General features: G+C 32.9%; 1 protein-coding gene across 3 annotated transcripts in view; it reads left to right on the top strand.

The window, feature by feature from the left end:
- LOC149808409 (interferon-induced protein 44-like) overlaps positions 1-24,764 on the top strand; it is a 49,604-nt gene extending 24,840 nt beyond the window's left edge. For all 3 annotated transcript variants that reach the window (XM_089976817.1, XM_089976810.1, XM_089976826.1), the window contains 3 exons: positions 3,623-3,769; positions 14,532-14,703; positions 21,345-24,764. In XM_089976817.1, the coding sequence (XP_089832943.1) occupies positions 3,623-3,769; positions 14,532-14,703; positions 21,345-21,655 (630 nt within the window). In that variant the 3' untranslated portion in view covers positions 21,656-24,764. The remainder of the gene's footprint in view (positions 1-3,622; positions 3,770-14,531; positions 14,704-21,344) is intronic.
- Positions 24,765-25,220: the final 456 nt, after the last annotated feature.

Raw genomic sequence — 25,220 nt, 5'->3', positions numbered from 1 at the left:
TTGAACCTTGCCTCAAAGAAGTTTTACAAATGATTATTTAAAATACCTTGTACCTTGAACCCTAAAATGACTGATTCACAATTTTGTCCATCTTCGGATAATGATGAACTCATTTGGCAACTAATGGCTGATGTTAGTGATGATGACAATAATTTTTAAAGTTATGAACTGTATCAGATTATTGGAGCTGGGAAAGTGTTCATGATGGTACCAGTGAGAAATTTTGAATCCATAAATGATGTTGAATATGGGTCAGATGTACATGCTACATGGACAAAAACCGATGGCATGTAGGTCAACCATAGCTATGATATCATAGCCTTGATGTGGTCAAGGCTAGGAAATGATCTTATATCTTGCTATAAAGCAAATAAAAATATTATCAAGGGTAAAATGATGATGAATTAAAATGTACTGCATAAAAAGAGTTATGTATTTCAGGATAAAGTTATTTAGCCCATATAAGGTAAATTATATTGATACATTTACACTAACCGTTCTTTGTCTGCCATGACAGATAGCATGAGATTCTCGCTGTAATTCATTTTCCAAATATAGCATGCTATTCCATATTTGGAAATTCTATGATATGTTATTCAGTGCAGCCATATTTATTGCGATCTATTTACTTTTCCAAATAAAGATGCAGTTTCATTATATGGCACACAAAAAACTAGCCTCAAAACAGAAGTAGTTAATAGGTGAACTAACATGGTGGATGATCCAAACATAAAATATAAGACGAAGAAGGTGAGTGCTACTTTATATGTATTTCTAGTGTTAAATAAGAGGACAATTTAATTGCTTTCAGTATATGTATAGAAGTCTTCAGTATATATATAGAAGTCTTCATTATATGTATAGAAGACTTCAGTATATGTACAGAAGTCTTCAGTATGTGTATAGAAGTCTTCAGTATATGTACAGAAGTCTTCAGTATATGTATAGAAGTCTTCAGTATATGTACAGAAGTCTTCAGTATATGTATAGAAGTCTTCAGTATATGTACAGAAGTCTTCAATATATGTATAGAAGTCTTCAGTATATGTATAGAAGTCCTATGTATATGTACAGAAGTCTTCGTATATGTACAGAAGTCTTCAGTATATGTATAGAAGTCTTCAGTATATGTACAGAAGTCTTCAGTATATTTATAGAAGTCTTCAGTATATGTATAGAAGTCTTCAGTATATGTACAGAAGTCTTCAGTATATACTATATGTATATAAGTCTTCAGTATATGTATAGAAGTCTTCAGTATATACTATATGTATAGAAGTCTTCAGTATATGTACAGAAGTCTTCAGGATATGTATAGAAGTCTTCAGTATATGTATAGAAGTCTTCAGTATATGTACAGAAGTCTTCAGTATATACTATATGTATATAAGTCTTCAGTATATGTATAGAAGTCTTCAGTATATACTATATGTATAGAAGTCTTCAGTATATGTACAGAAGTCTTCAGGATATGTATAGAAGTCTACAGTATATGTATAGAAGTCTTCAGCTTACCTATAGAAGTCTTCAGTATATCTATAGAAGTCTTATGTATAGATAAGTCGTCAAACTTTCAAACAATTGTTATAACTCTGTGTTCTAAATATCTGAAAGAAGAGAAACCTACAAGTTTATTAAAATCAACAAATAAATCTATTTCTCTGAGTTGCAAAGTAAAAGTACAACTTAAAGTATTGTGGATTAAATCCCATATAATCCTAAAAGTTCTATCACCAGTCCAAAGGTATAGAGTGTTCATAAACACATTTTGAGACTTTCATTAAGTTTATAGGGATTTAGTTTGGTTCAACACTCTTAGAAACAGAAATACACAAGAGCCAAGTTCATACTTTTAAAATTATTCCTGAAACCACTTTTCTGTAATTCAATCCATGTAAGAGATGTAGTGGCTAAGTGACAGGTGTCATATACTCCATAGTGACACAGGGCTACTGGATTTTATTGCCAGATCAGACCAGGTTAACATCCATATTGTGTCCTTAAGAACGACATTCAAAAGTGCCCTCATTGTGGAATAAAACTAAAGCTGGTTGTGAAAACATCCAAATGGGTATCTAGCCCAAAGAAACCCAAATGAAGCCTTGCTTTGCTGATGCAGACCGTTATAACTCCACCATGGGAAAAGAGAAACATAAATTACATTTCAAGAGATCTTGTATGCAAAGACATAAGTTAACTGAATTATTATTTTAGTAATTCATACTCTTGTGACATTTCATCCTAATTTTTCATTGAAATAACATCTAATGTCTTGACTGCAGAGAGAGGAAAAGTTAACTGAATTATGTAATTTTATCTTCAACTTGCAATGAAATGTGTATTGATGTGGTCTCATGGCAAAAGTCTTGATTTTCTTTTATGTAACTCATGGTCTTTATCATTGATGTTTTTCTTGTTGTGATGTTGTCATGGATTTATCCTTATTATTGAAATTCATGTTGTGATGTTGTCATGGATTTATCCTTACTATTGAAATTCATGTCGTGATGTAGTCATGGATTTATCCTTACTATTGAAATTCTTGTTGTGATGTTGTCATGGATTTATCCTTACTATTGAAATTCTTGTTGTGATGTTGTCATGGATTTATCCTTATTATTGAAATTCATGTTTCTTTGGTATTTGTGTTACATGTGTGACATTTTGTTTTAGTGTAACCTTACTATTTATAGCCTTGTTTCATTGGTATTTGTGTTACAAGTGAGACATTTCTTTAGTGTAACCTTACAAGTGATAGTCTTATTTGTGTTACACGTGTTACATTTTCTTGTAAAGTCTCCCTGATAACACTTGCTTATTTTGGAAGTTTTGGACAACAACCCTAATTTTTGGGCAAGCTTGCATGTTCTGTCTTTTCTAGTAGTGATAAGAAAAGTACATTTAGGTTTTGTCTATAGCGTTGGGTATTATTTAATTAGTTCTCGTTATAACTATCCATGATTCTGAATGTCTGTTCCCTTTGTGTAAAATATTTGGCAGATAACGAGAACTAATTTCTTTAAATTGTAATGAGTTGTTACAAATTAAACTTTCACTGTTTTATTTTGAAATTCTACTGAATCATGCAATAAAATACATATTTAGTGGTGACTATTGCTGTTCTTTGGTTTTCTCCATGAATGCAAATCACTAGTTTCAGTTCACCAGAAAGACAGGCATCTCTTTCAGCAGTCTGATGACATCTTACAATACTGGATGGTGTAATTGATACACAAAAAACAAAGTCCAATGAAAAATGATAATGTAAGTCATATTTCATGAACTATGTGATTTGTTACAGTTTTATGCATGGATCTACTGTTATGTCTTAGTAACTTTGCATTTGATTTTTTTCATTATTCTGTGAAATACAGTCATAATGAAATTAATATATATACAGAGGTCACTTTATTATTTAAAAAATCACCAAGCAAAAAATGCAGCATGCTTCTACCTCTTAAACATGCATCTTGGAATTCAAAAAAGGTTTCATAAATATATTGTACTGGCTCATTATTGACAAATTGTTGAAGGTCTCCCAAAAAATTGAATTTTGATGTTTGTGTATGTGGATGTCATGGTGGAAAAAATGTGTTCTTTTGTAAGTGACTCAATCTTTCAGTACCGTCAGTACAAGATTCGTTCAGGCAGTACAGGAGAGAGCTTGAGGTTCCGACTGTGTGACACACGTGGAATGGAGGAGAAAGCAAGCCTGGGTTTGATGGAGTTCAGCCACCTTGTGGAGGGAAATGTTCCAGACTGGTACAAGGTACTGATATGAGTTACATGTTCCAACTAAACATCACTGTACATTTACTAGTATGGAACCAACTGTGCAGGGGTGGGGGTGGTGCTGAGATTTGGTTTGTAGAATAAAGAACTAGTTATGTTTATTATATTAGTTGAAAATATAAATTAGGTAAAAGAACAACAATTGAACCTGCCTTATTTGTTTCAAAGTCAAATTTACACATACCACTCAGCTAAATGGCCCAGACCAGTTAGGCTGGTTAGTAAGTGTCCTTATATACCTAAACCTCTATTTGTTTATACATACAGGACAACAAATGAACAAACTGACAAATACGTATATACACATTCACTCACGCATGAGCACCAACACACATGCATGCACACAAATACAGAACTGTCTTGAGGAGTTTTGCAAAACCAAGATAATATTTTTGAATACAAATTAACAAAAAAGAGACATGGAATGTCCAGTACATAAAAAATGTCGATCACACTTCAGCAACCAAAACTTCTGTCCCAAATGCAGGAGGTCCTAAAAGCAGGGACTCTTATTTCAGAAATATTTTATACTGCATCCATCCATACATACAGACAGACAAAAATATTGACACACAAAGAATACGTGAAAATATTTGAGCCAGCAGAGTATTAACATGACTGTTTGAAAGCATTCAAATATAATTAAAAATATAATGCATGGAAATATAAGTAAAAATATAATGCATTCAAATATAAGTAAATATATAATGCATTCAGATATATTTAAAAATATAATGCATTCAAATATAATTAAAAATATAATGCATGGAAATATTATTAAAATTATAATGCATTCAAATATAATTAAAAATATAATGCATGGAAATATAAGTAAAAATATAATGCATTCAAATATAAGTAAATATATAATGCATTCAGATATATTTAAAAATATAATGCATTCAAATATAATTAAAAATATAATGCATGGAAATATTATTAAAATTATAATGCATGGAAATATAATTAAATATATAATACATGGAAATATAATTAAAAATATAATGCATTCAAATATAAGTAAATATATAATGCATTCAGATATATTTGAAAATATAATGCATTCAAATATAATTAAATATATAATACATGGAAATATTATTAAAAATATAATGCATGGAAACATAATTAAAGAAATCATGTGAGTAGTCTGAGCAGGTGCATTCAGCCAATCAAATAAATATTGGTATAATAATTAAATTTTCATAAAATAAATATAAATAAGTTTGAATAAGTGTCTTTAAACTATTTGCCAGAGACATGTTGTTTTGAATACAAAATTTAGGTAGATTAGGAGGAATCTTTAAACTATTTGCCACAGACATGTTGTTTTGAATACAAAATTTAGGTAGATTAGGAGGAATCTTTAAACTATTTGCCAGAGACATGTTGTTTTGAATACAAAATTTAGGTAGATTAGGAGGAATCTTTAAACTATTTGCCAGAGACATGTTGTTTTGAATACAAAATTTAGGTAGATTAGGAGGAATCTTTAAACTATTTGCCACAGACATGTTGTTTTGAATACAAAATTTAGGTAGATTAGGAGGAATCTTTAAACTATTTGCCACAGACATGATGTTTTGAATACAAAATTTAGGTAGATTAGGAGGAATCTTTAAACTATTTGCCAGAGACATGTTGTTTTGAATACAAAATTTAGGTAGATTAGGAGGAATCTTTAAACTATTTGCCAGAGACATGTTGTTTTGAATACAAAATTTAGGTAGATTAGGAGGAATCTTTAAACTATTTGCCAGAGACATGTTGTTTTGAATACAAAATTTAGGTAGATTAGGAGGAATCTTTAAACTATTTGCCACAGACATGTTGTTTTGAATACAAAATTTAGGTAGATTAGGAGGAATCTTTAAACTATTTGCCACAGACATGTTGTTTTGAATACAAAATTTAGGTAGATTAGGAGGAATCTTTAAACTATTTGCCACAGACATGATGTTTTGAATACAAAATTTAGGTAGATTAGGAGGAATCTTTAAACTATTTGCCAGAGACATGTTGTTTTGAATACAAAATTTAGGTAGATTAGGAGGAACCTTTAAACTATTTGCCAGAGACATGTTGTTTTGAATACAAAATTTAGGTAGATTAGGAGGAATCTTTAAACTATTTGCCAGAGACATGTTGTTTTGAATACAAAATTTAGGTAGATTAGGAGGAATCTTTAAACTATTTGCCGGAGACATGTTGTTTTGAATACAAAATTTAGGTAGATTAGGAGCCCGTACAGAAAAATCTCACCAGTTCACATGAGCTGCTCATACGCTGCACATGAGAACCTTATTAGAAATGTATGCAAACTGGGTAGATTTTGCAGGCTCATGTGTGCAGTTTGTTAGATATTGTGAGCCAAGGAAAAACTAACCTGATTCTCACGTGTGCAGATTTTGCTTACGTGAGAATCTAAATTTCCACATGAGAAAGTAGAACTTAGAAAACATTCTTTTCCATTACATACAACCATGTTTGAAAATAAGGCAGAGTTCTAATTTCTCACGTGAGAAACTTGGACTTTGATTCTGGTTAAACACTTATTTCAAATTTATTCAAAGTTGGATTTTCTCATATAAGTTATCACATGAGCAATTTGGACTTAAATATTTTGTGTAAATGTTGAATGTCAAGCATCCCCATTATTGTCAAATAGACATTATTTCTATTTTGCACTTGCTGTTGCTTTGTTGAATTTTTTAAATTTTAAAACATCTTCAACTTATTTTCTCACAGTGAGTTTTAATCTTATTTTGACCCAACAGGCTCCTTGTATTTGAACATATTAAGGTTCATTTCACTGTTCATAAAACGAAACAATTCAGAATTAAGGTCTCGTATAACCAGACTACCCAGTAAACTTTAACAGCTGTCAAAGAATAGAGTTAATAATTGCATTCTGATCATGGTTGATGTTTAATAAAGTAATCAGTAAAAAGGTGACATGTTTCTCTCCCCATTAAAATACGCAGTTTACAAATATAAAAAGGAAATAAAACTTTTGCCCTGAAATGAATCCTATGTACCATAAACATATGATGCAACTCCTTTATTCACAAACTTCTAAAACCTCACAAAATTGAAAAACAAATATATTGCCACAGATCTGGAAAAAAATTAACGCTGATGCACAGTCCTTTTGGCCTAATAAACTCTCAAGTCATTTTCCAGAAAATTTGGAGAATTACATAAGCTACGTCATTTTCTTCCATGCCTAATGTTCGCACAAAAGTCAATACAATCTTACACTTACTGAATTGTGTAATTTGGCTTAGGGGTCATCCATTTATTACGTACGCAAAAATCTGGCAAAGCTTGCCCCCCCCCCCCCCCCGTTACAAATGCGTACTTTTTACGCACCCCCCCCCCCCCCCGTACATACGCTTGACGCCACCCCCATATTCTATAGAACGGCCTATATTTTATCCACGCAGAAACCATAAAGGATTAATAATATTAACGTGTTTAATAAAACATTGTCCACTGACGTTGAATGTCTGGCATCAAAGAAATACGCGGGGTAACATTAAACATTTTGTCTAGTGTCCGCTAAAATTCAAACGCCAACTGAACAGTTGAACAGGTTACGTATTAGACAAATTATTATCGAGGTTCCACCCCAACCCTGTTTCCTATGCATATGTACATTATCAGTTTAAAAAAAAAAACATACGCAAGGGTATGCATTTGGTTACCCCGCCCCCTCCCCCTCCATGCGTACGTGCTAAATGGACGGCCCCTTATTAGTGGCAATGGTGTGCTCGGTTAGTCTTTTTTTCAGTGACATTATTGTATGGAAATGCGCATCCAGCTTCCCTATTAGCTGTCAGTGGATTCACTAATGCTAATACTAAATTATCACTGCCATTAAACGATATGTACTGTACATAAATTTAATAAATCTGTAAGAAACTGCCTAATCCGGTCATGTTTGGTTGTGTAGCTGTTTCGTTTTGTTTTACACGTGTATATTCTCGGCAATGGAAAATCTTGCTTATTTGCAGCCTTTTAAATGTTCTGATCGTGTCATTTCAAAGTTTATAAAAAGAAGTTTCCTACTGAAATAATCACAAAACAAATCACTGACGTTTCCGTTAACTTTTCTGTGACCCAGGTTATCAGAGTACACGGTGGAAGAATCGCCTTGTTAGAAGCATTAGAGTGTCCTATGGGGCATGGCTCGGCACAAGCTAATGTAAAAACATCAAAATTAACTAGGTCTATATTAATTAACTTATTAATGATATGAATTCACTTAAAACTTAGTTTTTATGAAACATCAGATAATAAAATATTTATTTGATATATAAAATATAACATTACGAAATACCCAAGTACATATGTATAAAGGAGTGTAAAACCACAAGGGCTCGTATCGTTGCTTACAATTTAAATGTCAGTCATACAGTAGTATAAAATAATGAAAGTATTATTTTTATACTACATGTATGACTGACATTTATATTGTAATCAATGATACAAGCTCCTATGCATACAACAAAATGTTTACTAATAATTTACCCTTTATGGCGCCTCAAATGAACTCAACAGATGCTGCCTGCTGACCTACAGTGTACATGTAGAAGAACACTTTTAAACCGAACAGACAGAAATTTGCACGCGGGCCATGTTCTCTTAGCAAGGACCACGCTGTTTAGGAAGAAAGTTATTTAATATTCTCATGCAGCATGTTTGCTCTTAAAAATTTCTGACAGCAAGAGTGTGGACATTATTAACAAATAGAAACCAATACCAACATCTAGTGATGTCCATGTTGGTACTGATGTTAATGTCCAGTACGAAACAAAAGACATCAATGTGCTGTTAGGGAAGATTCAAGGATTATGAAAGAATGGTTCTTTGCCGAGAAAGAGGTAAGTTACTTTTACTCATTTCTTTTTGCAATTTTCGCATATGGAATGATCAAAGTGGATAGCCTGAATCATCGACATTATAAGTATAAGCATAAATTCGGTCGTTTAAAATTGAGCCAAGGGTTTGTTTCAGATTTTACTTAAAGATAATAATTCAACCTCCTGTTTCTAAAAATGATATCTACACCACACTATTTAAGCCTTCCACAATTCAACTGTGCAACCAAGTCTGGCTCTTACCCCCACCCCCAATAATAATGCGGGCGCCTCAGTGAGGAGCACTTGCATTACCGATTGAAACAATTTGGACAAACATAAATGTTCTTCGTATTATTTTATTGCTGATAGGGTGGATCAAGATAAGCATACACGATTGAGAACCAAATACAGTAGCTTAATTCATGATTTTATTCCTAAAAGACATTTGCCCTGTCTGTCAAATCTTTTGATTTGTAAATTTAAAATAGAGATTTAATTGGATAAGGATTACAGCTTTTCTTAATGCTTATATACACAAGGACTCTTTTGCCAACCAAATCTTTTTCTCATTTCAGTGCATTCTTTCTGTTCTGCATAGATAAAAAAAAATGATCAATTATGCTAATTTTGATCTTTTTACAGATTAAACTTCATGAAGGTCATAAAATTTAATGAACACAACAAAGTTAGCAATCATCTGAAAGAAGTGCAAAACATTGACAGCAACAGGAAGAAGTCAGACAAAACCCCATTGCCATGCTAGAGGAAATTCCGATTCCAGTAAAGAGTATGTATAAGACACTTCAAATTTTTTTGATGTAATACACATGATACATATGCATTTCAGACTCTAAAATTTGACCCCCAATACATTTTTTTTTAAATATAAAAATTGGAAACCAGATTTTGAATTTCTTTATATATTGCAAATGTACATATTTTGGAAAAATGTATCCTAAAAGTTTTGGAGAAATCTCCCTGAGGACTGTTCCAGAAGTAGAGATGTCAATTTTTTGGAAATTTCTAATGTGTACCCATCATTCCTAATGATTGGTTACTAGAGTATACAATCAAAAGGAAATTATATTAAATGTGAAGCTGAACTGCTTTGTTGTAGGTTCACATGTTCCAACCCCAAAAGAGCTGTAAGCATAATTATTACTAATATAAGTGGCAAAAATCATAATCTGAGCACAACAAGAGTATAAATTACATGCCATTATTACAGAAAACTGTATGAAAAATGTATATGCAGTTATAATTTTTGTCACAAATCAGCTGAACTCGTGTGGATTAGTAGTATGGATGAGAATAGACACAAAAGAAATTGATAAATTATTTGTGCATAGCTGGGTCATAACAAAGACATATAAAAATGGTACTAACAACTGCCTCACTTGGCGCTCAGCATTAAGAGGTTAGTGTTAGGACTGGTCGAACTGGTGTCGGGATAATGTGACTGGGTGGGACATCATGATATATGTCTGCAGTATGATTCCCCAGTGCTAGAATCACAATAAACTGCCACACTGCAGGCATTGTAGCAATATGACTGAATTGTTTTTAAAGCTATTTAAAAAATTTAAATCACATACACATCACTTTTTTTTATATTTGTTGAAATGCACTCTTTGAAAGAAACTCTCCTTAAATTACTAAACACATGTTGTTGCTGTTAAGCATTTATTATCAAGAAAAGAGTGAAAATCACCACTACATGTAGGTTTTGATAAGCAAACAGATAGGAATGGGGATCAGGTGCATGCATGGGAACCCACATCAGGAATGTGTCTCAATTCATCCACCAAAGCAAATGGTGGTGAAATACTGGTCCTATATTTTGACTAGTGTACATGTCTACAGTAACTTTCACGAATCGTCATAAAGTCCATAAATGTTGATTGTTGCATTATCCTCAACCTGCCATGGTTCATCCCATTACGACAGTGCAGTGCAACATGATTTTAAGTTTAACAAAATCTCTTTTCTCTAACATTTTTCAGTCACATAACATCCATCAGTCGCATTGATACATGCCAGGTTATTTTTGTTGTTGTTTTTTCTTCTTTTTTTTAAAATGATATCTGGTGCCATTTATTTTCTATTTAAGCTGGACTGCTATGTGTGTAGTATCATAATAGAATGAATCTAGGGCAAATGGTTTCACATTCAAGAACCTGTCTGTTTTCTTGGAACTGTTTGATGTAAAATTCATGCAGAAGTTACCAATACGTCAATTTTTATTTGATTTTTTCAAAACTGTTTTTAAGTAGCAAACTTTTTTTGATCTTTATATTTAAATATTTCAGTCTGTATAGATGTCCAATTCATTCATTTGTTGTCCTAACATGGTGGTATAAGAAGTGCATGTTACAGTAGCCAAGTTAAACCAGACATTCAAATTGTGCTTAATTTTATTTGACCCAGATAATGTCACCAGGATCTGAAAACGAGTGTTTTAAATTAGTCATGAGAAAATTGGCACATGAACCATGGACAGGCATGAAGTTAGGACGGTCAAGCTTGAAATATCAGCGTTTCGATTCTTGAATAGGTCACTTGAGAAAGGATTGTATTATTATACAGAACACGTATGACAAGTAAATTGTAAGAAACCATATGAGCCCCTGTGATGAATAAATGCATACACGACACAAGCCTCAAATTGTAATCATTAGTCTGTCTTGATCTGAGCTTGGAACACTTTTTTTAACGGGTACCTAATTGTTCGTTTTATTACCCAGGTTATTATAAATGGGAGAATACCCGGGCACACATTGGCATCTTTATCTAGAAGTAGTCAGATTTGGAATATGCAGTGTGACTTGCAGATATCTCATCAACAGTGCAGTTTATATGTTTGCTACTGAACTATGGTAATTCTATTGGTAGAGCTATTTGACTCATAGTCCAAAGGATGAATTTTCAGACTGGGTTGGCTGCGTAAGTGTGTCCTTGGGAAAACAGTTGGCTCCTATTTTCACAATGAGATAAAGTGGCATCTAATCCAAACTACAATTATGTATTTTGCCTTTACCTTGTAAAACGAATCTTCAAAAATCCACCGTACAGAATGTCTCAAATGCTGTGATCAGATAAAAACTTATACCAACTTTTTCATTTCCATTTCAGGTTTCATTTTTCAACAGTTAAAAACTGAGCCTGCTAACTTAAATTCAGTGGTCAACAGGAAGTGTATTGATTCAAAGAGAACAATCTCCAAGTGAAAATATTGTTGCAGACTGGCAAATGATGAAATTCAGAAGCAGGAATGTCAATTACACATTTTGTTTGCTTTGAATTTTCTGGAACAGTGAAGAATGGTCTTCATGTGAAGCAAATTTTCAGCAGTATCTTTCATTATGACCTTAAAGTTTGTAGAATAAATGTGATGTAATATAACAGGTACATACATACATACACTAGTTGTCTTACCTTATTAAAAGATCACTAATTGAACTCAAATAATATGCTTATGATTACTAGATTTGAATATTGATCTTACTATTTAATTCTTGTAAAAGATGTATGTATTGAATAAAAACTAAATACTATGGTTGTTTTTTGTTGATTTTGCTCATGTGAGCAAGATTCCGCTCACGTGAGCAAAATCTTCCTCATGTGAGCAAGATGTGGCTCACGTGAGCAGATCTTGCTCACGTGAGCAAGGTGTGGCTTACATGAGCAAGGTGTGGCTCATGTGAGCAGATCTTGCTCACGTGAGCAAGATGTTGCTCTTGTTAACAGCTCCTGCACATGATGATTTTCTTATTAGAATCTATTTGCTCACGTGAGTTCTACCTAATTTGCATGTTAAATTGCACATGAGACTAACCTGAGTTAGATCTCACGTGAGAATCTCATGTGCAGAAGGGTAGGCAGTTTTGATGTGGAAGGAAACAGACTTGATATTTTCATAGGGATTGAATTATAATTCTGAATGTGAGTTTCAGTCTTCCACCACTTGTCATGAACTTTGCAGTACTCCACTGCCTGCAGAAGGGGCATGCTTTTGTCATGTTAATACATCTGTACATCAGTATGCCCATCAGTATGCCCATCAGTATTCCATCAGTGTGCCCATCAGTATCAGTATACCCATCAGTGTGCCCATCAGTATATGCCCATCAGTATCAGTATGCCCATCAGTGTGCCCATCAGTATGTCCATCAGTGTGCCCATCAGTATGCCCATCAGTATCAGTATACCCATCAGTATGCCCATCAGTGTGCCCATCAGTATGCCCATCAGTATGTCCATCAGTGTGCCCATCAGTATGCCCATCAGCGTGCCCATCAGTATGCCCATCAGTATCAGTATGCCCATCAGTGTACCCATCAGTATGCCCATCAGTGTCAGTATGCCCATCTGTGTGCCCATGCAACCGTCATGAGAATATTGCTAGTGTGATTGTACAAAAGCTGCACAAATTAAATGTTTCTGGCATATGTTAAGTATGTACTTGACCTGATTAGAGTTTTGGGTCACTGCAGCAGATTTTATGTCTTTTTACACATTTGTACATGCCCACCTTTTGGTATACTGTATTATGTGCCCACCTTTTGGTATACCATATTATGCTTTGATCCTGCCAGTCTTTCTATTAACTTTACTTTCCTGTATGATAACTTCAGTTCTGCAGCACCTATTTTCACCAAACTTTACAGATAAAGAAAATAGCTGACTGACTTTGGGGTCGAAAAGTTAATGTTTTAGGTCACCATGACTGATAAAGAAAAATGGTTTCTGTGTAATAGGATCAGTTTTACATGATAGACCTGGATCAAATATTGAGGATGGCTTGCACATTGAAAGAGAAAATATTCTATTGAATTTGGGGAAAGTGCCTCAAAGGTCACAGCCACTGACTGAAAGAAGAAAAATGGTTCCACATAATAACATCATTTCATGGACATGGGTCAAACTTTGTGGATGGCTAGCACTAGGAACCCGGTTTATAAATTTTATAGCAGTCAATTTGGGTAAGCTGTCTGGAGAGTTGAACTTCCACTTGAAAGATTTGTGCTTGCCCCGAAATATGACAACATAACATCAAAACAGAGCTAAAAATAAGGTAAAATAAATTATGGAGTGTTTTCTGGAAATTGCAATGCTTTTTGTTTATAATTAAGAATTTTTTCTTAATTCTTTGTTTGTACCTTTCAGAAAATTTAAGTTCTACACTTCATCAAAGTTTGACAATGACTTGCACATTGTAATGGTGCATGTATACTGACAATTTCCAGAAATAAATCTGACCAAATTATTAAATATGGCCACTGTTACTAAAATTAGGAAAACCATAAATGTCTTCTCAAAACTCTACTCCATAGAATTTTACCAAATTTGATACAAAGAATCCTTGCATAAAAGTCTTTCAAAAAATATTTTACGAATATTCTGATCAAATATGGCTCATCAAACTAGAACTAGAGAAATATATAAGCAACTATATCTCAGAAAACCACTGAACAAAATTTGCTAATGTTAACAGAGAGCATCCTGGCATTAGGCATTTCAATATTTAGCAAATGATGCCTATGTGCCATTAAATATGGCAGAAGATAGCATAAATAGAGCTACTTTGAAACAGTTGTTTTCATCACATATGCAATCAAAGAATTGGAAGATTTCATTATAGAAAACATCCTACTGACCATGATTTCTTGGCTGTTATGCAGATGTGTCAGGTGAGTGATCTTAAGTCCACATGGGCCTCTTTTAGGTGGCATATTACATAACACTTATGAACAGTAAACTTGGGTTTATGATGAGATATACCATTGGATGAAATAATGATTTAATATTTAATGTAATTACCAGTAATAGCACTTGCAGGGATTTGTTTGACACATGTAAACTCTTGTATTTCAGTTTGACCCAGAATCTCCAATTTCCCCAGAGACTCCTGGCTTCATTCCAATTCCCACAATCAAGGACAAAGTACACTGTGTGATGTTCATCTTTGACTGCAGCACTGTAGATGTAATCCCAAAGAGCATCATGGATAAAATAAAGGACATGCAGAAGAGATTGATGCAAAGAGGTAAGATGCCACATTAAATTCCACCTTGTTACTAATACTAGTAGTAGTTAAGTTTTTCTCATCTTTTGAATGCCTGTGTTATGCTATGGGCTTTGTCATTTTCCATCTGTCTGTCTGACTGACTTAAGTTCCACTTAAGATAGCTTGATCAAACACAGGTAGGTCACTTTGATAAATTCTGGTGTTATAAAATATAAGTAGTATGTGGCTCATTTAAAAATAATTTTCACAAGTCTCAGTATTAAATATTAACTTTCAGCATTTCATGCCTAATTATGAATGGTCAACAATATGGGATATATTATAATATCTACATGAAGATATAAAGGACTTGTAGGGTTGCTAGGCACAATAAACAACTGTACAGATATTTAAATATCACATTTAGTGACTTTAGACTATTAATATATTGTTAATTTGGGTGATTGTGATTGGCACACAGGTTTGTCTCCCTTTGTCAGTGTTGGTCCAAATTGGTCTTTTTGGTCGTTGTGTTTTGGTCTCTTTTAAGTCGTTTTACACTATTTAGTAAGTTCATTTTTTGAGATAAAGAGTTAAGTTCTAATGCAAATATATTCAAATCAAGGCTCCAAAGATAGAGTAACTCCATTGCAAAATTACTTGTGTAAATGCAAATCGCAATTCACATGCCATCATACTTTTGAGTGTTTCTAAGGTGTTGTTAAGTATCATTTGAACTACTCGTGTCTTTCCCTCATGCACTTATGACCAAGATTTTTCCCATCAGTCTCATGGGTATAAATGCCAGTCATGTGCAATATTCTGGCAGATGCATTTTGACTGGCAGAGACTATATATGTGAAATAGGAGAACTAGTAGAGTAGTGTATACATTAAATAAGAGACCTAATATGACCGCAGTATGCTTACAATAGAGACCACATTATAGTAGAACAAAATATAGCATTACAGACGATATAATATTCCAAATGATATGAAATAAACCTAAAATATATTCTTCAGTGTTGAAGATTGATGCTTCTGTAGAATAACATTGCTACAGTAGTGTTATTTAACTGATTGCATACATCTATATTGACAAAACAAAAATTGATTCTGATGTTATATATTGCTGCATAGGGAAGTTCAGTTAGATAAATATATTAAAATATCAGTACTGTTGCTACGGTAAATAACTAAACATGCATAGAAGGGATCATTCATTGTAATATTTCTACAGGGAGTATTTATTATCTGCATATTACATTAATATGACAGTTAGCTATTGTCACGTTTGCTAAGTCCCAGATATAAAGTCATGTATAAATTATAATCTGCCTGACTTGGGAATATTAAGCGGCCTTGTGTTTCATCTCTAAACATTGCCGCGGGGTTAGTGTTGAGCTCTTTTGCAGGGTTACCATGACCAGCCAGAGATCAGAAACTTGAGTTGGCAAAGGTGACCAGTCACATCACATAACAAAGGCTTGCCGTTATCACATCTATATGTTAAAAGTTTGTTCAAGGATCAAAAGGAAGTCCACAGGGTGAATGAGGCATGTTCTTATTCATCCCCACAATGACAGACAGCGAGAGGGACATTGTCCGCTAAGTTTGATTGGATCATTCCACAGCTTTATCCAATCACAAATTGAGATAGAGGGCATGATTGCAATTTAGACATGAATGATACCTTCCAGACTCATAAGATTAATTCAGGATTGCAGATGAATAGTGTTTACTCCGAGAATGAAGCCACTCGTAATTTGGCAGCAGAACTTAGAGGTAGATTCTAAGGAGAGACAAAGCTTCGAAAAGGTCAGTGAGTTATTTGCTTGATTTTGCAGAATATTACGGCATCATAATATTAATTATCTGTAGTATGTACACTTAATTACTAGGGTCATGTAGTATGAAGAATTACCTTTGTAGTGTTTCATTTACATGCATATTTGAGAAATGGTCTTAAGCCTTACATAGACAATTATTAGATGCGAGGCATAATTATGTAGATTGTTAGCTTGTGATCAGAATTAATTTTGTAATTCATGATTAGGTTACTTTGTAGTATACCAGTGCATTTATTAATGCATTATGTTAGAATTTACACATGCTTGAATTGTGAATTTGGAAAATGGTTGCAGTATGTAAGATTAGTTACTATGGACATATGCATATATCAGAGCATGGATATTTGAATATTTGCGTACTTTGTACGAGTTGTAAGGTAAAGAAATGCATCTGATTATTGTGATATTGTTTAGTATGATGGGATTAGGAATATGTACTAATGTGACGGAATTTATTGATGTATGTTTAAGAAATAATTGATACTTTCTGTATTATGACATTTGTTATACCATACAAGAACGTATGGGTATCTTGATGTGAACGAATGCATCACCAAAGAAATTTACTAGCCATTATCTGATGACATGCTGTGTGTAGTGTGAGATGAGAGGGCTAAGGGAAAAGATTGTACCATCCTTGTGTTTTCACAGGAAGCTTTTTAGGGGACAGAGAACTTCCAGTTCCATTGAGTCCCAAGTCTTCAAGAGTTGGAGACAGAATTGAGACTAGCCGAAACAGTCAAAGTTGATAGAAGTGCATTTGTGGAGGAGGAGGAGAAGGAGTCTAGCAAAAGTGGAGGAGGAGGAAAAGGAATTTGGAGAAAAGTCAGGGAGGAAGAGGGGAATTGGGAGAAGTAAGAGGGAGAAAGAATACAACAGATTGAGCAGAAATACAAGGACAGGTGGAAATCAATCTCACACTGCTAATCAAGTGATGCAATAGGCTTATTAAAGGGTTAAGCGGAAGGAGTATACTTGGAAATTTTAATAATTTGATTATTGAATTGTTATAAAATTGTTATTCATTGAATTTCAACCATTTTTTGTATATTTAACCATCTAATTATCAGCATTGCTGACTGAGGGCTCAGAGTTTTACATCTACCTTTCACTAAATTTAACTTCCAACAAAACAAAGCTTGGGTGGGACTTCTATAATAGTTTAAATGAAATATTGGGAGCACCCCACCCCAACCATACACTTCGTCACAGCTATAAAGAAGAAAAACAATTCTAAATTATTTTATATTTCATAGTATTAGTGCATTCTGGACCATATCAGTACTAAACTCATTCGACTGGTATCATTTTTCATGCGTTTTATAATTCAGTTTGTTTCTGGATGCACTCATCCCCAGAAAATACATTAATCATTTTCAGCGATTATTTTATTATGTACTTTCTTAACTTTACACTGAGCCACACACGTCATCTACATTTATGTAAAGAAAGAAATTTAGGTGTGATCGATTCATTTGGATCTATTTCAGAGTTTTGACTGAAACATTACAATTTCATTCTTGATTTGTTCATGCACATTGCACAGTTAATATTTACCATTACAAGCGTTTATTAAATTGTTGAAACTTAAATAGCTTTCCTGTCTTGTGAATAAAATCCCTAGTCAAAACTGACCTTGTGCTCGGGATATTACAGTCACCTTTAAAAATAAATCAAATCCTTGTAAATTTGGGGCCAGAGAGTGAAAAATCAAGGTCACTGAGACAAAACATACCTTCAACAACCTCACGGTTATGTTAACCCTTGAAAGGAGAAATACAGTGGCCTAGCAGCTGCCCATGCAACCTCTGCAACAGCACAGAGGGGAGAAGGTGGTGGGTAGGGGATACCTATTTGGGACACAAAATTCTCATCAAACAACTTTTTCTATTGGGACAGGTCCCCAGATTTACTGTACAAATATTATATTTTATTACAGGTGTAAAGTTTCCAACTCAAAGTAATTACACTTAAAAATGAGTTCTATGTTATTAGCATGATTTCTGCTGAATATCTTCATCAAACCAAACAGTTATTTTGCTTTTGAAGGGTACAAAGATGCTGAAACATTTCAAGGTCTTAAGTCAGATGTCAAGGACAGTATTACAAGAGAAGTGGAAACAGATTTTGCATACATACCTTCAACAAACTTCAGACAGAAGTTCTTTAATATAGAAAGTAGCTTTGTCTGTTTCAGGAATGAAAGTTGAAAGTTTAAAAATGCTGACCCAAATAAGACAAGTGGTCAAATAGTTCCATTTTCAAAGTATCAGGTTTTAAGATTTTATAAAATAGCCTTTGAGATGTGAGTAAATTATATTAGCTCTAATGATTGTTTACCAGGTCATGTACTTTGATTAAAATGCAATAAACAACATTTTTCTCGCGGTTCACTTAAACTATAACAGTACTCCCTTGTAAACTTGCGATGATGTGGCCCAAACAAATGTTGACCTAAGTGTAAGCAAGGGCATGAATAAGCAATATTTTTTATGTATATTTAATTTATATTGTGTGCTTGACCTATATCCATGATCGAGGCAGATGCTTGGCCTACCTGACTATTGTCATGGCTGAAATTTGTGCCTACTTTACCTTGTGTACAAATTAGTGAAGTTTTCCATTAGAAATCATTAGTTTTCCATAAAATACTATTGTATCATAGGTAAAGTGACAGTCTATTTATAAAGGAGACTAGGCAAACAATATTTCATTCCAGTTTTAAGTTCTGTCTTTGGAATAATTTCCTGTTGTGTTTCAGATATAATTTGAGAGGAATTATTTAAATTATTCATTGGAATTACAAAGTGCTTATATATTTTTTGGACTGAAACACTACTTTGGGATTATTGAGCACTTGTTCAAAGACATTCTTAATTATATCACTGTGGTTCGTCAAGACATTCAAGACTAATAGAGTTCATTCAGAGCATTCTATACAATTTGACTTATGATAGGACATTAGGGATTATTTTGGACTTAATTCACAATATTACAAGTGTATTTTGAATTTTCACTTTGTGTTCAAGGGAAATAATTAATTGTTATTTTTCAATGCAAGATGATATTTTATATGTGTGTATGTGTTCACAGATGCCTGTGTATATATTCCAGGCTTGATACTTTGATTTTTAAAATCGTTTAATTATTTAGTGTCAAGCCAGATTCTTCACATCATGTTGTATATAAAGTATATATTGTACATAACAGACAGAAGGCCTCAAGGTAGATTAGTTCTGTAACTAATTGAGTTACCTTCTCTAAATAAAGTCTTTATTATTATTATTATTATTATTATTATTATTATTATTTATAATTTATATTATTATTATGTTAATTGTACAAAGCTTGTTGGTTTTGCTTCTTTGTGTTGCATGGTTTAAGACCACAGAGTCATAACAATATATAGTACTCAAAATTGTGTTTAATGGTGGGAGTGGGAGTATGAGCTTTAACTGTTATTATTTTTGATATTATTGTAATTATCACAACAAACTGTGATAGGAACACAAAATATTGAGATTGAGTTGATTAAAGTTGTTTAAAAGTTTATGAGTTAACATAAATTTGCATGATTTACACTTGGATAAAACAGTGAAGTTGCAGTTGATTCCCTCGTATAACTTATCATATGTATGTATCCATCATACTGAATTAACATTTCAGAACATGATTTGGATTGATACAAGACTTAGGTTTGTACTTAATTATTCCTTATGTTAGTGATTTGATATATGGGTATAAAAAACACATCAACAAAATGCCACAATTGTTGAGAGGTGACTGAATTCTGTATGTTCTCCATGATAGTCGGCACACAGTAATCGTGCCATAATTAATGTGACATTACACCTGTATTATAAAGATTTAGAAAGAAAACAGATGAGAAAGCATATGATACACTTTTTTAGAAATTACAACACATTCTCATATGTATCTTTACAATTTTTTAAAGGGCGTTTCACCGGATTTGCCTATGATAAAAATTGTGCACATTTTCTACAGTGTGATTTTGATGAACAATTACACTGAACCATTTGCCACATTGCAACAAAATGGCAACATGTTAAAAACGTTGAAAAACAGCTGGAATTAGTTATTGTTTTTACTGACACCTAGGTCATTGTATCAAAGGATCATTAAATTCTGAATAGTTGTGAAAATCATGACAGACTGGTCTACAAAGTAAAATGAGTTAGTCATACCACCATATGTTATCATTTTGCAGTCACGGTGCCATACTAATTTTACACGAGACTAAGCACTGTTTTGCCATTATATTGACTTTGTATTTCACTTTTTTCTATTTCTTTAGGTTAAGTTTAATTATGTTGTTTGTGACAGGAATTTTGCAGAGAGTATTCATCACCCATTTTGTCATATTTTAGCCATCAGACTTAGAGAACACAATGGGAGCCATTGATTATATGTTGCATGGGTTTGAGAGTTATCCAGTGTCATGTTAACAAGTTAGAGGTGTAGTAAATTGCAGGTTATTTGTAATATACACTCGACAATAAAGAATAAATTGATACCTAATATATTCCATCTTCAGATTCACTCTTACATTCTTCTAAGTATCAAAACACTTGAAAGATATTGTCCTTTAGGTAAAAGTATGAAAGAAAAACATCGTACCAAAGCAGATATATTATTCTGAGTGAAACTGCGTGATCTCAATGAGTGAGACCAAGAGGGGACCAAATTTATGTGATTTTTCCCCACTCAAGTTGCAAGATATCACAGGTATGACTGGTGAACAATAGAATACAAAATGTTTTTCTTGATTATTGTATGAATATAATTTTCCCAAGATGTCTGTATTTTATAGGAGTTCCTCAGACAGTGATTTTGACCAAAGTGGATAAAGTCTCTGAGACAGCAGCGGTTGATATCTCAAAGGTTTTCCACTGTGAGGAAGTAAAAGATGTAGTGGACAAGGTGTCCCAGACCATGGGTGTACCACGCAATAACATTTTCCCTGTCAAGAACTACGAACAGGAGACAGAGCTCGACATGAATATCAACATTCTTGTGCTACAGGCGCTGAGACAGGTGCTTAGATTTGCTGATGATTACCTGGAAAATTACGTGGACAGAATGGAATTGGAAAATATTGCAAAGTTGAATATCAAAGAGTAGACAATTTTTTACTCAGAGCCTTTTGAATTTGAAGAACCTGAAAATTATAATTTATGTTTCTGGGCCATTTTGTTACCACAGGTTTAGTCACTTTCTGTGGAGAATCTATCCTAATGAGGGATCATAGCCAGTTATCTTCTCTTTAAACCGATAGGTGGCAGCATAGAATAAAGCAGTCCAAGATTATTTCTGGCATACAGCCTGCTTAACAAACAAACAATATAATGATAACATCTTCATCTTACTTTACAAAATCTCTCAGTCGTATAGATTATGGGCGTTATCGTCAGTGAGAGAGGATTTTAAAAAGATGAGGAGCTAAGTTATCCAGGCAGAAAAAGGAGTTTATTTATAGGCAGGTAAATATTAGGCATAATTGGTGATATTGTAAATCGAAAATCACATTTTATCATATCTGCATAAACAAAATACTCATTTTCAAACAATTAACTCTGTTATTCTTTTCTGAAATTATTTTTCAAAGCATTCATATCCCTAAAATCACATAATTCATGGATAATTTAGCAATTTGTTTTGAATACTTCTTTCGATAGTTATTTGGTGGGATGATTTAGTAAAAATTCTGAACTTCCTTAGAAATGATTTTAGCTGTTTAGTTTGGAAAGATACAAGATTCTCTTTGAATATTTATTATGTTAAAAATATATTTGATATATTATTAAGGTAATCTGCATTATATGCAACTGTAAATGTTCTTATTATTCTCAGGTTTGAGGACTTGACAGTAAGTTTTTTAAAGATATCATCCTAGACAAGTATTTTTTAAATTTGATATTAAGTCTATAGATTGGTGAGAGAGAGAGAGAGAGAGAGAGAGAAGGGGGATATGTATGGGGGGTGGGGTGTTTTGTGTGTGCAGTGATATATGTTAGATTTGCATGAAGTGAAATGATCAATTTTTATTTTGTTCTGACAACCTATACATAAAATATTACTTGGAAGGGACAAAAGGAAAGAAATTATCATGGTCTAAATCAAGTGTGTTAAATTCAGTTTTGCAATGACAGTTTGCAATAAGATTTAGAACATTACATTAGATTTTGTTGCAATCGAACATAAGGTGTAATATTTTAAAAGGGAATTGTTTCTGATTACCACACACACATCCACACATGCATATGCACACACACACACACACACACAATTTGTTCATTTTTAATAATTTGTTATAAGAGTCCTAACCTTTTTCATATAGGTAATTATTATAAATTCATAACAGGTCTACCTCTTTGTGACCATATATTTCACTTTTCTAGACCAAAATAAAGGCAGTTATTTTCTTTTCTTTTAAAGTTTAAATACAAAACTGTTCTCACAGTAAATTGTTTTGGATAAACTAATTATCTTATAATGAGTGAATACAAATAATAAAACACTAAGTTGTACATTTTGCATTTATTTACTTCCATGTACTTAGCTACAAACTGCATCATGCCATTTGTCACTATTGTTTATGAGTTTTTCATTTAGTCACACTAGTCAGGCAGTTTGATTAAAGCCACACTAATTAAAGGGTAAGAAAATAAAGTTAACAGTTAAGATTTTATATGTAATGGGTTGGCTCTAAAAGTCTGAACATAAAGAGTCCAAAACTAATATAGTATATATTTTGATACACCGAAAAATGAAATAAGACAATATTAGTTTTCACTATAGTATTATAGTTTTGACAATTATTTACCACTTGCTTGATCAACAATAGATTGTTCTGGCTAATGATAAACTCTGAGGATAACCAAATATTGGGACCAGGTTTTTCTGTGGCTCCAGCTGTTGGAAAGATAACTGGCTATAGTCCCTCATTGCAATAGATAGTAGACTGTACATAAAGTTATCTCTTTGCTTGTGTTGTTCTTGGGGAGATATAGATAGAGAACAGGACTGCTTTTGTCACAACACAGCATTTTGGGAGGAAACTACTAATCATGTATATGATACTATTAAGAAGCAACATATCTAATTACATGTATATTTTATTATGTTTAATGATTTGTTTATCATATATATCATTTTATATGTAGTTTGAAAGTCACCATTAATCTTCTCTATGGTCCGTGACTATCTTGACTCAAGTTAAAACTTAGGATAACACTTTTCTTGTAACTATTTGATAATAGTAGTTCTGTAACCAGACTAAAAAGTTCAGAGGTAAAAAAAACTCCAGAACATCAAGAGGTGTAGTATTTGGCATTCTAAGCCAGTCTATACTGCATATATAAAGCTAACTGTCCATGTGATTTACAGTTAAGCTATTAGAAACTGATGGATTGCAGGATTAAAAGTCACCAGATGTGTCCCTCTTTGGGGTTAATTCATTCTGCACAACTTGGTTTTCCATTTTATATGTTAATCAGATATTTGTGTGGACTTTCCATGGTGTCAGGAATTTACCTGTTGATGGTTATTATCCAGAAATATAGGTTCATGGTACATAGAATGAAAATGTCTCTTTTACAACTCGATGGTCTCCATGATACAATATTAGCACACTTGAGAATTAAAGGGTCTGAAGTTCAAAGTTCAAGGTCATTTTCCATATAACAACATTAAAAGTTGTCATAATTGCATTTACAAAACTTCAGCGATGACCCATCTTTGGCAGAGAAAGAAACCAGTCAGACCAATGATGGCATACAGTATCAAAAGCATATTAAATGTTTACAATACATTCATGTTTAAGTTTTTTTTATGTTTTTCATGCATTGGAAAGCTGTGCTTCAAAATGCATGGTGACTTTCAAAATTGTCTTCAGCAAAAGATGACAACGAGATTCAGTCCAAAATCAACACTTTAGAGGCATGAACATGTCCAGTGACACCAGCTGAGATAGGCAAATGTAAACCTGCATTACTACATACCTAATTTTTTAATTATATTTACCATTTTGTCTACTGTGTCATGCCTTTCCTCAAATATGAGCTCAAAAGGAATGCTGTAATCTTAAATTTGAAATGTATTCACTGTATGTACAGTTATCAGTTATGAATTGTGTCAGTATTGAAGTTTTATTACATTTCTGAATATATTTCTGTTATTTCTCAAGCCTCATAACCAAGGATTTTTAAATAAATAAAATTATGCAGACATACTTAACTTCATTTTCTGATTTGCGAACATTTGTGTGAGCCTACTGAATCATATAATAGGAATACACTGTTTCTGAACATTTAAATTTAATAACTAACTGAAGTTATTTACTTTACAGTAATTTACTAAATCTACAGGTGGAAATTGGATTACATTTCTAGTTATTACATTTATGGGAGTTTATTACATTGTGGGAATTTATTACATTCATGGGAGTTCATTACATTTTTGACTCTTATAACATTTGAATGATTAGAAAACTCATGCTAACCAGTTATTTCAAAATCACAAACCTTAGTAACAAAAAGAAGCAAAACCAACAAGTTTTGTAAAACTCAACAATTTAACTATTAAAGTGATAAATGAAAAATGTGAGAGGAACTTAGTATAATGAAGTGAATCCAAAATTTGTTCTTTCAAAAGTCTTTGAAAGTCCTAAACAAATGAAGAGTCCCAT

This window comes from Sinohyriopsis cumingii, chromosome 1, assembly GCF_028554795.1.
Source record: "Sinohyriopsis cumingii isolate HCF-2022 chromosome 1, ASM2855479v2, whole genome shotgun sequence".
Lineage (NCBI taxonomy): Eukaryota > Metazoa > Mollusca > Bivalvia > Unionida > Unionidae > Sinohyriopsis > Sinohyriopsis cumingii.
This window is presented reverse-complemented; position numbering and strand designations above follow the sequence as displayed.